Raw genomic sequence first — 14,208 nt, forward strand, 5'->3', positions numbered from 1 at the left:
CTCACAGATTACCACCCCTCGTTTTTAGTCAATGTTGTCGATAAGAATTTTTTGTTTTTACTATAATACAAATTATTTTTGTGATAGACTGTCTCTTGGTAAGACGATTTCAAGCGAGGAGTCTATATTTTCATAGTCTGTATTAGATGAAATATTTAATCTACGTATGAGATGCGTTTCTCGGTGAGACCGTCTCATTCAATAAAATATGTGTATAAATTATAATAATAATAATTAAAGTTCATCGTTTTTTCTATGGTATATGTTGCATGAAACAAGTAAGGGAATTTAATTAAACTTGGATACGGTTACGCTAAATGATTAAGAATCATGTCACTATTGAGTTGATTCTCGAATTGGTCCTGTACACTTGTTGAAATGAGTTTTTAACTCACCTTATAATAATATATTTTAGATTTGTGCATGGGCACACACAAAGTTTTCTAATTTTGAATGTTATGTTAGAATTTACTTTAATTTTAATAATAGTTTTTTCATTGTGATTTTGCTTCCAATCAAGGCATGGTTGATGAATGATGATGGTTTAAGTTTAAGTTTAAGTTTAGGCCTAGCAAAGGAAATTTCTATCTTTTTCAAAGAGTACCGTATATTAGATTGATCTAATTTTTTGAAAGATCATTAGAATATATAAAACATACTAACTAAAGGCAATAAATGAAGCGATCCAGTAGATTAAGGGACGGTTGTATTTGAAAGGTCATTAACGAGACGGGTCAATGATGAGTCTTCCTCTCAACTCTTATTCTCTTTCCCGTTCTTTTTCGACAGTCTCTCTTGCAGCTTCTTTTTTCTTTCTTTGTTAAGTCTTGTTAAATACAAGGTAAGTTTTTTTTTTTAAATTTTTTTTTTGTGTTAATGTTACAACTTACAAGCACCTCTATACATTGTATGCCGATAATCGATATCTATTAAAATATAAAAATATTCTTAAACTATTTCATATTCTTAAATTTACGAATTCTATTTCTTTTTTTTCGAGCTGAAAGATATAAATCTAAATATTTTATCAATAGATTGCAAGAAATTTGGCTAATTGTAAAAGATAGGAGGAAATGATAAAAATAATTTAAAAATTCAACAATCAAGATATCAGTGCATCTCCTCGATTTATAGAGTATGAGATACATAACTTCCTCATCAATTAGATGCAACACGCTCTATACGCAAAAGCAAGCTTCGTTTCGCGGAAGTATATGCTCTAATGAACGAATAAGTTTTGAAGGAGACCTAAACTTTCCAAGCCTTGCACTCAAATGAGAAAAAGAGTGCTTGATCGAGCTTACCTATTCAAATGATCGAGCAACCCACTATTCGTTGGAGCTCATTTATCCTTCTTTTGCTTGCTTTGTTTTCTAATCTATAAAAGTCACACTTTTACAAATAATCTCTTTATTTCACCATCATTGTCCTCATCATCTTCCCAACTGATTCTGCACGATTTTAAAGAAAAGTGTAGAGACCACATTAATAATAGCCCTCATTTGCTTTTTTAAGAAAAATTTAATTAGGAGGAAATAATAGAGACGTGTAATAGTCACTTCATATGATACAAACTGATTCAAAATGATTAAAGAATTACCTAAGAAGAAAAATGTAATTATCCTTAAATCGACTAAAATAGGAATGACTAATCGTTGAAATGGAGGAAGTATCATTGAAAAAAGAATCGAGACTACTTTCCTATTAACTCCTATATCTCAGCTATTTAACCTTATTTACCTTTAACTCATAAATTAAGAAATTGACTATAATATATTAAAGGAAAATTTACCTAGAATAATCCAATCTATTTGTGATTTTCCTACGATAATCGCACCTATTGATTAACCATGAATAATCTCAACTTTAAAGGGTATTTGCCGAGAGTAAATTTGGGTAATCCAATGACCTGCTATAATAGGTAATTCATCAAATAGTAAACTGAAAATTAATTTAAATTAGAGAATAATTTTGAAAAATTACATAAAAATTCTAAATAATAAAAAAAATCATAAACTTTTTTGAACAATTTTTTAACATTTTATTTTAATTTATCTTTTTTTTTTAAAATAAAACTTGCTATCAAGTCATCCGATCATCGAGTTTATTCTAGGAAAATACCCCTTGAAATTATTCATGATTAATAAATAGGTGGGAGTATTATAAGTAATTTTTTCTAGGGTAAAAATGTTTTTTTTCTTTAGCACCTTTAGGTATATGAATATCACGGTTAGGAATAGGATTAGGAACAAATTGGTCTTCCTGTCTTCCATATTCCATTATTCCATACAGTATGGCAAGTGAACCCACTAAACCCCCACAATCCATTTATGGCTTCACTGTTAAGGTTTGAGTTTTCTTGATTCTTCTTTTAGTTCCCACTTCAATTTTTCATACCCTTTAATTTCTTCCAATTTAGCTACTGAAAGATGAATAATTTAGAAACAATTAGACATTTTTCAAACCATCTGTTTGTAATATTTGATTTTCATTCCTTTATAACTGCAGAATTTATCTTTTTTTTTTTGTGTAGAATGCCAAAGGAAATGATGTCAAATTGAGTGATTATATGGGAAAAGTTTTGTTGATTGTTAATGTTGCTTCCAAATGGTATTGTTGACTTCTTTATCCTTTTGTTTTGATTAAATGTTTTATGTTGATTTATTGCTCAAAATGGGTTATTTCAATTGTTGGCAGTGGAATGACCAATTCTAATTATACTGAGCTTAATCAATTATATGACAAGTACAAAGATCAAGGTCTTTTTCCATTTTTTCGATTTCCTTTTTTTTTTTTGCTTTTGTACTCTCTTGTAATCTGTTACGCCCATTTGGTTATCAGTACTAATAGGTGGTAATAAGGATGATTTGGTAATGAAAGTTTGATCATAAATGGGTTTTTTTATTCACAATTTTTCATTTCAACCTGATATCACGTTTTTAAATGGTTATGCATTGGAATGAATTTTGTGAAAAAATGAGATTGTTGAAAGAGAATAAGTATGAGCATTAAACTTGTCAAGAGATATTTTACCAAAATTACACTAACTTTTTCATTACTATTCCCACTATTTAATACCGATTTTCAAACAGGGCGTTAATGTAATAGTTGAATTAGTTTTATGGTAATGGGTGGATCTTGGAATTATTGTGTTTTTAGGCCTTGAGATACTGGCTTTCCCCTGTAATCAGTTTGGTGATGAGGAACCAGGCGAAAATGAGGAGATTCTTGACTTTGTTTGCTCTCGCTTTGAGTCGAAATTTTCCATATTCGACAAGGTAAACGAAACACGATGTAGTTTCACCACCATGAAAACTCATTTATCCTATATCAAATTCTTCGTTGCTTGTGCATTTAGCCAATTTGGTTGTTAGTTATTATATTCTATAGCATCTACTATCCAAGCTGCGAACAATGTTATTTTGACTCTTCATCTTGCTTTACGTACCTGTTGTAGACAATTGACACCCCGCCAAAGATATGGAAGTTTTACCCTATACCTCCATTATCTTGAAAACATCCTAAAGAGAATAAAATGCAAATATGGAGAAGAATATCATTGGATATTTGATCACAAATGAGAATGAGGTTTAAATTTGACAAGAACTAGCAAATACATGAAGTTGAATATGTCAATGAAATTGCTGTTAGTTTTTCATTCTTGCTTACTTTTTCGGTGCTTATTAAGTGTAACCTTAACTTGAATTTGAAACACTAGCTTAGAATCTGTACCACATAGATTTTAGGGCATTGCAAATTGCAAGTTTGAAGGACTCTTGGCTTGAGCTTAGATAATCTGCTGTTGACTTTATTGGTAATTGAATGTTGATAGTTTTGTCTATTGTGTTCATCACTATGAGCTGTTCATGTATGCTCAAATTCTAGCAGCCCTAGTAAAACCTGGAAAGAGGTTCTTGTGTGTTGTCGGACTAGGATCACAAAATATTGGTTTAGGCTGAGCGAAGAGAGAGGTGGGAGTGATGGGTGTTGGAAAATAACTAACATGTAATCTCACATAGAAGAATAAGATGAGATTTGGCTACACATAAACCTGATGAGGTTCAATCCTAAAAGTATATATACTAGTTAACCTCTCTCTGGGTTATTTTCCAAAACTACTTTTAATCCAAGTTTAGGATAACATTGAAGAAATTTGTCGGTTTCACTTAAAAGCCCTAACATTCACTTTATGTCAATTAATCTTATTTTATATTTTGGTGTAATGTTTAAGAAAAAAAGTCAAATGGAATCTTATTTATTTCATCTAATTGCATCTTTTCAATATTTTGAATTATACACAACTCAAGTCATGAAGATTCAAACTTCAAAGTAGTGTGTTGGATGATGTGAAAACATAAATGGTGTAAATCTATATTATCAAGATTGAGATCCAACTTGGAATCATTCAGATGGATGGCATGATCAAATCAGTTGGATCAAATCATAGGATCGTAGATCTTACAAATAATCGGTTTGACATCATTTTCAAGAGTGAAAATGGATTTCTTTCTATTATTAGTTTAGAAATTTATATCTATGAGGAACTTCATTTTTTAAAAACTATGATTATGGAATATTTCAAACATACGTGTGTATGTGACAGAGATTAGTCGAAGATGGTGAATAAGAAAATTCAATAACAATTGAGAGCAAATTTGTTGGATCTTGTCATTTGATGATTGGATCTATCTCTCAAAAATTTATTTTCTTAGGATCATACCATACTACCTATGATCCTGATCGCTAGCCTTTTTTAGATTGTAGAATCGTGAGGTCGTACATCAGATTCGTGATTTTAATAACGATGGTGTAAATAATATACAAAGAAAGTATATTACATTCTAGCCCATGTTTGTTGGATTCAAATGATCCATTTATGTGCATGATAAGCTGTTGATTATTTTTAATTTTCATTCATGATTAATATATTTACACTTAGATTCTTAGAACATTAGTAGAGGGCAGTGATGCTCTGAAAACCCATATAGTTTTTGATTTGTTTTCTTGAATTCTCACTCTTGCATGATGCATCTATAGATTGAAGTAAACGGAGAATTCGCTTCGCCTCTATACCAATTCTTAAAATCAGGGAAATGGGGAATTTTTGGAGATGATATCCAGTGGAATTTCGCCAAGTTTCTTGTTAATAAGCAAGGCCAGACAGTTGGTAGATATTATCCCACAACTTCACCTCTCAGTCTGGAGGTAAGGATTTCCGACTGTTTTGTTTCTTGTTGCGATACTCGAGTTGAGGGGCTCCCTTCGATCATGACCTCCTCGTGATGAGGGTATTGGTCTGCTTTCTTTCCTCTCCAGACCCTGCCTTGGGCGGGACTCATTGGGATGATGATGATGATCTTCAGTCATCGTGCAGTCTGTGCTCACTAATACCCTTTTGCTGTTGCAGTATGATATAAAAATGCTGTTGGGGATCGTATAGATCGCTGCGCGCTCACTAATAATCGATAAAGCATCCTTTGTGTTAATCGTTGAACATATACATCGCTCGTTGTCAAGGTTTTCTGTTATTTCTTGCTCCAATTCCAGGGATTCAAGCCTGAGCACTTTTGATCTGCATTGAAGAGTCTGAACTCCCAAGTCCCAACTTATTATGACCCCACTGAACAATACATTACAGCTGAAGCTGAATAGTGCAGTCTTATTTATGACTTAAATTGCAATTTTTGATTTGTATTTTGACTTTTCTGGTTAATAGAAAACTTGTTGTGAAGCAACAAGAGCTAAAAGAAGGAACTGGTTTTATGTGGAAAAGCCTATCTATCTATCTACCGATCCATCTAACCTGTTGTCTGTTCTTTATGTGAAAATGCTACAAGAGTTCAACAACTTAAATGACTCATTAAACTATGTGTACTTCTGATTTATGAAAAATTGTAGATGATCTACAAAATTGTAGTCTTTCGGTTACCACGCAAACCAATCATCTATAACCCTTTGTTTATCCTTGAAGACATTCTCATCTTTGTACGATGTGGTAGGACTCAAATTAAATAACATTAGCTTTAAATTTGATGTAAATTGATTTGTAGTTTAAATTGAAATTTGAGGTACTTAATAAATCACACTTAATGCAAGCAATCTAGACTCTAATAGACGTTTATTGATTCAGATTCACGATATAATTATTTATAACTATGTTTGTAATACGATTCGGTAAATCAGACAACTCCGTAATTTATTCTTGACTAGACAAATTAATTGCATGAGCATCATACCTAACATGCAAGAATTTACGGTGAATAATCAGTTTTAAAATAGAATCTTCGTACAAATAATCAATATATTTTTGCTAGAAATATCTTTAATTTTAAAAACAAAAAAACATTATCAAACAAGTTTCACCCTTTACAAATTACAAGCAATCTTATTTTGATGTAATATTATTATGTCTTTTAGGCATAAGTTCAAAAGCACTTATTCTTTTTACACCATACCAATTATAGCCAATCCGATCAACGGTTACACATATATGGTTTATTATGAGAACAAGAAAATCAAGTACTAACCGACCATTGTAAATATAAAATATTTTAATCAATTCATAACGTTTTGATTCATAATTCATATAATTTAAATGTGCTATGTTGTTATGTGTTTCTAAATAAAACTATAAATTTTTATTATTGAGCTATTTAATTCAAATTAAAACATAATGTATGAAGTTTATATTTATTTGGGAAATTTGCAAAGAAACACCTTTTAAAACCCCTTTTTTGTAACAAACACCTTTTATAATTTTTTTTGTAAAAAAACACCTTTTAAGAGACTTTTTTTAAAAAAAAACACCTTAAATCAGTTTCCGGTGACTTTTGTCAATTTTCCGGCGTTGACTATGCCATTTGTCAACTTTCCGGTGTTGACTTTTGTTTTTATTTTTATTTTATTTTTATTTTTATTTTTATTATTAATATTATTATTTTTTAAATTTTTATTTTTATTATTATTTAACAATTTTTTTTAAAAAAAAAAAAATAATAATAATAATAAAAATAAAAACAAAAATAAAAAAATATTAATTTTTTTTTAAAATTTAAAAAAAAAAATTATTATTTTTTTATTATTATTTTTTTATTTTTCCTTTTGTTTTTATTTTTATTTTATTTTTAATTTTTATTATTATTATTTTTTTTATTTTTGTTTTTATTATTATTATTATTATTATTATTATTATTATTATTATTATTATTATTATTATTATTATTAATTTTTTAAATTTTTTTTTTTAAATAATAATAAAAATTAAAATTAAAAAAAATTAATATTAATAAAAAATAAAAATAAAAATAAAAACAAAAATAAAAAAACAATTTTAGAAAAATTTTAAAAAAATTAATAATAATAATAATAAAAATAAAAAGTATAAAAAATATAAATTTTTTAATTTTTTAAAATTTTTTTAAATTTTTTTTTTTGTTTTTATTTTTATTTTTATTTTTATTATTAATATTAATTTTTTTAATTTTTATTTTTATTATTATTTTAAAAAAAATTTTTAAAAAAATTAATAATAATAATAATAATAATAATAATAATAATAATAATAATAATAATAATAATAAAAACAAAAATAATAAAAATTAATAATAATAAAAATTAAAAATAAAATAAAAATAAAAACAAAAGTCAACGCCTGAAAGTTGACAAATGGCATAGTCAACGCCGGAAAGTTGACAAAAGTTACCGGAAACGGATTTAAGGTGTTTTTTTTTAAAAAAGTCTCTTAAAAAGTATTTTTTTACAAAAAAAATTATAAAAGGTGTTTCTTTACAAAAAAGGGTTTTAAAAGGTGTTTCTTTGCAAATTTTCCCTATTTATTTAAACCTCGAGGAGTTGTTGGTCTACTTGTTCTTCTACTTCGACATCGAACCCAAGCTCTCCTTCCGTTTCTTTTTCATGGTTGGCCGAATCTTCAACGCATTCGTAGTGATTTCTCAGAATTTTACCTCCAAAATTCTATTGCCGCCATTGAAGTTGCGCCATAATCAAATACTATCGAACATAAGATCAATGGTGGGTACAATAAGACTAATTTCTTCATCAATCAATATGTCTTCAGCTATTTTATCTTTGCATCTCAAGGACATAAAATATGAATATTGAAATATCAGTAGAACACCACAAATTTCTTCATACGATGTTCCATTTACTGAAAAGGACAGCTTTATTAGTTGATTATCGTTCTGTGTGGAAATTCTGCAGACCAAGTGTTTGACAGAATGCCCCACTGAACTAGGAGAAGTTAATACTACATTGTTTCAACTTGTTATTATAGAAGTATGATTGATTGTAAGTTTATTGATTCTTAATGAAATGGGTTACAGAGAAGATGAGGTATGTGAAGCCATTGCGCTTGTTTCAAGATATGATTAAAGCGAATGTATCCAAACGAGAGCGGTTTTTGGGCTTGGATGTTGGTGATAAGTATGTTGGACTTGCTGTTTCAGACCCTGAAAACAAAATTGCAACACCTTTAAGGTACTTTTTCTACTTTTTAATCGCAATTTGTAGCTAAATTGTTTAGCTTTTTTCCCCCATTAATGATGAAAGTATGGATTTGATGCTAATAATTTTTCGTAATGAGTTTAAAGTTGTTGAGGATTTTGCAGTTATATAGCTCATACCTATCTGTCATAATTCTTCTGTTATGAACTCTCACTTGAATTTGTTACATTACAGTGTTTTACTCCGGAAGAAATTCAGCATTGATTTGATGGCTGAAGATTTCAACAATTTGGTAAGTGTTTCTTGATCTTACTAGCTTTGTGAATATGATGTGATGTCAACGAACCAATCATATTGTGTAATTTCATTTGGCAAATCCTTTGTGTTTTCAATGCTTCTAGGGCTGCTTTACTCCTTGCCACAGCCCATTTCCTGTTTGTTGCTTTGTTATAACTAATAATAATGTTAGCTGCAATTGCAAATTGGGATGACCAACAATTCTACATATGCAGGAAACAAATATCATAAATTCTTGTATGAGACGGTCTCACTGTGAGCCGTGAGACATACCTCATACTTGGGTAAAATAGCTCAATAGTAGAAACTTTTAGCTTATGCGCTTCTTGTTTTGAGGTCGTCTCACCATGAGACATACAAGACGGGTTGAACGAATATTTACAAGTTTCTCAATGACCCACGATTTTTTATACACCTAACAAAAGTAGAAAGCCAAGAGTAAGCTACAAATTAGGACAGACGCGAAGAAAGTTATAACTAAAGGAACATAGGAAATCATAGAAAGTACTTGTAGTATTCTATGAGTTATCTTTTTCATAATTAACATCATCAATTACCTTTTCTAGGTCAATATAAGATAAACAGAATGGGAAAATAAAATCAGAATTTCTCATTGAACTTGTTGAATGCATAATGGAGAAAAATTTTGAAATTAAGGGGAATCAAAAGAAAACACAATAACATACCCTTACCCAAAGTCAAGTGGTTCCGGCCTAGGCGGAGTTTAGGAGTTGGAACTTAGATGGGTACGCAACCTTATTCTTGTTAAAAAATAGAGTTCTTGATTGAACTTTTTTTCACATCATTTGCAACTTCACATAAATAAGAAGTGCAAATGATTTAATTGCCACTAAGTTATAGTCCATTATAAATCAAAACCTAAAACTAGAAATTTTTTGCTCTATCGACAATGGACTTGGAAATAAAAAATTAACAAACAATCTAGTAGTCATCTCAACCCCATTGTATATGTTCTCATTGCAGGCATGACATGTATCTGTAGGTTACACGAATTCCGGTAAAGTTGATGATCAAGAATTAATGAATGTAAATCAATCGATAAAATTGAAACTCAATTAAATAGAACTTTAAAAGAGTCAAATTTCATAGAGCAAAATCTCAGTTGTTGTCGCAAAACAACTTTCGCAAACAATGCGAATGATTTTTCAACTGTCTCGTTCTCTCGGCCTATATTTCGGTCCTACTAAGCTCAAATACCTTCACAATGCTTTTGTGATGCAATGATATGGACGATATTTTTTTTACTATGGTCTATGAGTCATATTGATGATGTATAAAGGCATGAATTCAGGCCGTTAAAACACTACACATGTCAACGAGATAACAAAGCTTCTATTCAGGGGCGTCAAATAAATGGTGCTATTCAGGCTCGAATCTTAGTAACACTTTTAAAGTGATTTATTTGTAAACCTTTTTTATATTTGAAGTAATATAATATTACAATACATTTTGTCTTGAATTATTTTTCTCGAAGTGGAAAATTTTTATCTTTTAATATTATAAAGAGCCTCATTTTAAAAGACATCACAAAAATAAATAGGATCTCCCAAATCATTGCTCCACCCCTGCATCAAATTATGACCAAAAACTTCATTCCTTATGTTCCTCTTCAGGTAGATAGCTACACTAAGTTCCAAGTACTAACTCTAACTCAGGGCATTGTTGGGTAGTATTTGTTAAACCCCTCGTTTCTTGACTATTAGCTCTCGTTCAATCATTGAAGAGGAATCAAAGGGAAACTCAGAGATTTTAGTTCTACTTGACCATGACACAATGCAGAATGATAATTCACTAGTACACAACAAGCAAGATATTGCAATGGACTTATATAGTCTCATCATAAATGGACGCACTATGGGAGTAAACATCACTAATGAATGATGGGCAAAGTTTTAGAAGAAGCCAGAAGATTTACTGTCATCACTCTTCACAATCTGATGCATCATTTTTTTTAACTCTCTTTCGAAATATGTGGCCAACATCTTTAATAATGAAGCATGTTCATTTCAAACAACTTTTTCAGTCCCTGTGATCATCAAAACGTTCATTTATCTGAAATACCTATCTAGATAGCAAATGTAGCATCATTAGCCTCAAAACCAAGTCTGTAACCTTCTTGTAATAATTATTAAATAAGAAAAAGAAGACATGGAATACCCCTCAAATGATGTTTCTTTTTACTCCTTGAATTTTATTTAATTAGAGCTATGAAGCATGGAGCGTGACTTCTCATTTCTCAACAAGGATTATTCTATCATTGAAGTCTTAAAGGCTTGTTTTGTCTTTCTAGTCGACATTGCTTATTCTGCTTTCTAGTCTTCCCTTAAGATTCCATGGTCAGATATTAGTGCCTCAGTCGATTCCCTCCTCCTTAACTTATTCTACCAACAATCATCAACATTAGACAAGATAGACACCCTTAGTGCTCAAGGCCACACTCGCTCACCATGCACTTCTTCTTCCAAGTTGCCCAATGATGTTTTTAAGTAGCGTGTGTACCTGCATCCTTGATAGTCTCTTCATCCTTTCTTACCTCAGCCAATATCTAAAAGTGACTGAGAGCATAACTAAATCAGCTGAAAATGAACTTGATTAAATACGTTTATTATAGATGTGGATGCAGCAAAAGTATTTCAACATGAAACTGCAACTGCACAAACCAACTGACAGGAGAAGTTGAATTTGAAATTATCAAATATAACCTTCATTGCTTCTATTGTTGAACATCATTTTATAAATACAATTCACTAAGAGATCCTCTTACTTGGAAAAATAACTTATAAATTAAATTTCACATGAAGAAACTATGAGACAGCAACACTGTTACTCTGTTAGTGCCACAAATGAACAGTTTTGGGTTTACAGTTGCATTCTATTCATATGAGTATGACCAATCAGCCTGGCCGGTTCTTGGGGTGTCCGAGGTTGCCAACCGCCTAGGGGCCTCAAATATTAAATGGTGATGTTCAGGTTCGGTTTCGAGCAACACTTTCCAAGTGATTTGTTTGTAAACCTTTTTTATATTTGAAGTAATATAATGTTACAATACATTTTGTATTGAATTATTTTCCTTGAAGTGGAAATTTTTTTATTATATAATATGATAATGACGCCATTTTAAAAGACATTGCAAAAACAAATAGGACCTCCAAAATCTTTGCTCCGCCCTTGGTTAACCAATGTTCTGGGAAATTTTCTTTTGAGGTTGTAAAGTATTATTCTACTGTGGTTAGTAGTTCCACGCCTTATGTTATGCTTTGCTTTACCTTCTACTGATGCATGAGTTGGTTGTCACAACCTATAGCCTCGATACATGATTTATGCTATCATTTTGTCATGACTCTCTAGACCTTTAAGAAAGATAGAAGACTACAGAAGTAAATTATTTTAAGCTTTAACTGATCTTGCTCTGTTTCTTTCAGATTTCAGAATTTTCTCTTGCTGGCTTAATTGTTGGCTGCCCCTTTGATAGACAGCGGCTCAGCCCAGATGTATGCTCTCCAAAAAGATTATGAATTTTGTTACTTTGCTAACGCTTTGAATGAGGCTTCTCTGCTTTGTTTATCAGGGTGTTCAAGTGAAGGTTTTCATAGACGATCTTTGTAAAACCGGGAAACTTCAAGGTGTAAAATATACTTATTGGAATGAGTGCTTTACATCAAAGGTAGGTAGTCTTATTCTCTTAGATTCTTCGCCTAATTGCAGTTATTGATGGTCCGAATGGACTTTATCCCAAGATACACTGATTAGTTTTCCTTTGGTTTTCAGAATGTAGACTTGCTTTTGAAGCCACTAACATTACATCCAGTGGAAATGAAAACTATGCTTGACAAATTTGCTGCTGTGGGTATTTTACAGGTAGAATTAACATAAAATTTGAATATTGAGTCGATATCCATCCATATTTAGTCCTCGCTTCATTATCCATTTTGATGGAGCCCAATATTTGGTTTCTTATTATAACATATTATAGTAGGATTACTTCAGCAAACCATGTGCACTTCTTTTTTATGTGAAGTTGCAGATAATATTTACTAACAAGGGTCGACTGAAAACAATTTCTTTATTATAAAGGTGAGGTTGCATAAATTCGACCCCCCAAACCTTGCCTAGGTTTGAACCCCTCAATGACGTGGGAGTAATGAAATTTTGTGGTTCTCACGTCATTGGTATGGAGATGTATTACAATCAGCATATTTAAGGATTAGCTCACAAACACAACAATGCCAAAACCCTTAATCCGATTCCGCTATATGTAAGAATTAGTTGTATGACAAACTAGAGCATGTATAGCATCACTAGTTTGCAGTTAGCTTCTTTGTTGTTATTAGCTGTTTGATTAATTTAATGACAGGGATATCTGGATTATGTTAACCGCAATGGGCTGAATCTTGATGTTGAAGATCATGCTAGAAAAAGTTGAGTGGCTTTGTACTTCCATTTGAATACTCTTTTGTTTCACTCATTTTGCAACATTTGAGTTAAAAAGTTCTGACATCGAAAAATTCAAGGTGGTGTTAGACGAGGGGATAGAGGAGTAGATTAATTATCCTCTGTTGTAATCTGTAAAGATGAGATCTTTGAATTGTCAGCTCCTGAATTTCAGATGCACTTACTATTTGTTGACAATAATTTTTAATTATTATTAATTTCAAGAAAGAATAATTATCATCTAATCAGAACTTAATATTGATCTAATAAATTGCCAAAAATAGTATTACAAAGAAGAAAAAGAATAATAGTTTTAAGTAAAAATAGGTTCAATTTTGTAAATATAATTTGGTTCAATTTTGTAAATAAGGTAAAGAAACTAGAAAATTAGTCAGGAATTATGATAATGTATTTTTACTAACATATATTATCCTTTTTGTTATAGCAATAATTCTTTCTAAAAGATCTGTAACTAAACAATTAGTGGTTATTTTGTGTTGAAACTAAATCGATTATAAATCTAAATAAACGCCTAAACAATTCCCTCAATGTATAGTGAATAGGTGGAAGACACAATTTTTAGTTGGATATAAATATGAGAAAGAGTATACTTCACCGTCCCCCTATTCTAACAGATCTACTCCTAATGGATAAACTTTGTCCATTCAAATTATAATACTATTATACTCAATAATAAACAAAAATTTAAGGAAAAATTATTAAGAATAATACAACATTTTGCTTATTGCTCAACAATAATACTAATTTTTGATTAACTATGAATAATACCAATTTAAAATAGTGTTTTCCTAAAATATCCCTTACGTGTTAAAAATCAAACTATAAGAGATTATATAAAAAACTTTGGCAAATTAGCTAATAAAATAAAATTGATATTTTTTTAGAAAAAACTCCGGTAAGTTAATGCTATTTATGGTTAATTAAAAGTTGACATTATTATAGTGAAATCAACGAAATATTGTATTATTCGCAGTA

General features: G+C 30.3%; 2 protein-coding genes across 3 annotated transcripts; both read left to right on the forward strand.

Annotated features, from left to right (window-relative positions):
- Positions 1–2,213: 2,213 nt before the first annotated feature.
- On the forward strand, positions 2,214–5,606 carry LOC130800079 (probable glutathione peroxidase 8). Its single transcript, XM_057663430.1, has 6 exons — positions 2,214–2,347; positions 2,534–2,610; positions 2,698–2,759; positions 3,160–3,278; positions 5,038–5,205; positions 5,408–5,606. Exons 1-6 carry the CDS (start codon positions 2,294–2,296, stop codon positions 5,438–5,440), a joined length of 513 nt encoding a protein of 170 aa, XP_057519413.1. The 5' UTR covers positions 2,214–2,293; the 3' UTR covers positions 5,441–5,606.
- A 2,177-nt stretch (positions 5,607–7,783) lies between these two features.
- On the forward strand, positions 7,784–13,465 carry LOC130800094 (uncharacterized). Of its 2 annotated transcripts, none has more exons than XM_057663447.1 (7): positions 7,784–8,031; positions 8,343–8,496; positions 8,698–8,755; positions 12,204–12,272; positions 12,350–12,445; positions 12,550–12,639; positions 13,185–13,465. In XM_057663447.1, exons 2-7 carry the CDS (start codon positions 8,348–8,350, stop codon positions 13,224–13,226), a joined length of 504 nt encoding a protein of 167 aa, XP_057519430.1. In that variant the 5' UTR covers positions 7,784–8,031; positions 8,343–8,347; the 3' UTR covers positions 13,227–13,465. The 2 variants fall into 2 exon arrangements, with proteins under 2 accessions (XP_057519430.1, XP_057519429.1); XM_057663446.1 differs by having other exon boundaries at positions 13,136–13,464.
- Positions 13,466–14,208: the final 743 nt, after the last annotated feature.

The sequence above is a fragment of the Amaranthus tricolor genome, chromosome 14, assembly GCF_026212465.1.
Source record: "Amaranthus tricolor cultivar Red isolate AtriRed21 chromosome 14, ASM2621246v1, whole genome shotgun sequence".
NCBI lineage: Eukaryota > Viridiplantae > Streptophyta > Magnoliopsida > Caryophyllales > Amaranthaceae > Amaranthus > Amaranthus tricolor.

Coding starts and splice junctions, on each gene's coding strand:
- LOC130800079 (XM_057663430.1), top strand. CDS start 2,294: ATGGCAAGTGAACCCACTAAACCCCCACAATCCATTTATGGCTTCACT. Junction 2,348..2,533: donor TTTATGGCTTCACTGTTAAG/GTTTGAGTTTTC, acceptor TTTTTTGTGTAG/AATGCCAAAGGAAATGATGT. Junction 2,611..2,697: donor GTTAATGTTGCTTCCAAATG/GTATTGTTGACT, acceptor AATTGTTGGCAG/TGGAATGACCAATTCTAATT.
- LOC130800094 (XM_057663446.1), top strand. CDS start 8,348: ATGAGGTATGTGAAGCCATTGCGCTTGTTTCAAGATATGATTAAAGCG. Junction 8,756..12,203: donor CTGAAGATTTCAACAATTTG/GTAAGTGTTTCT, acceptor TGTTTCTTTCAG/ATTTCAGAATTTTCTCTTGC. Junction 12,273..12,349: donor GACAGCGGCTCAGCCCAGAT/GTATGCTCTCCA, acceptor TTTGTTTATCAG/GGTGTTCAAGTGAAGGTTTT.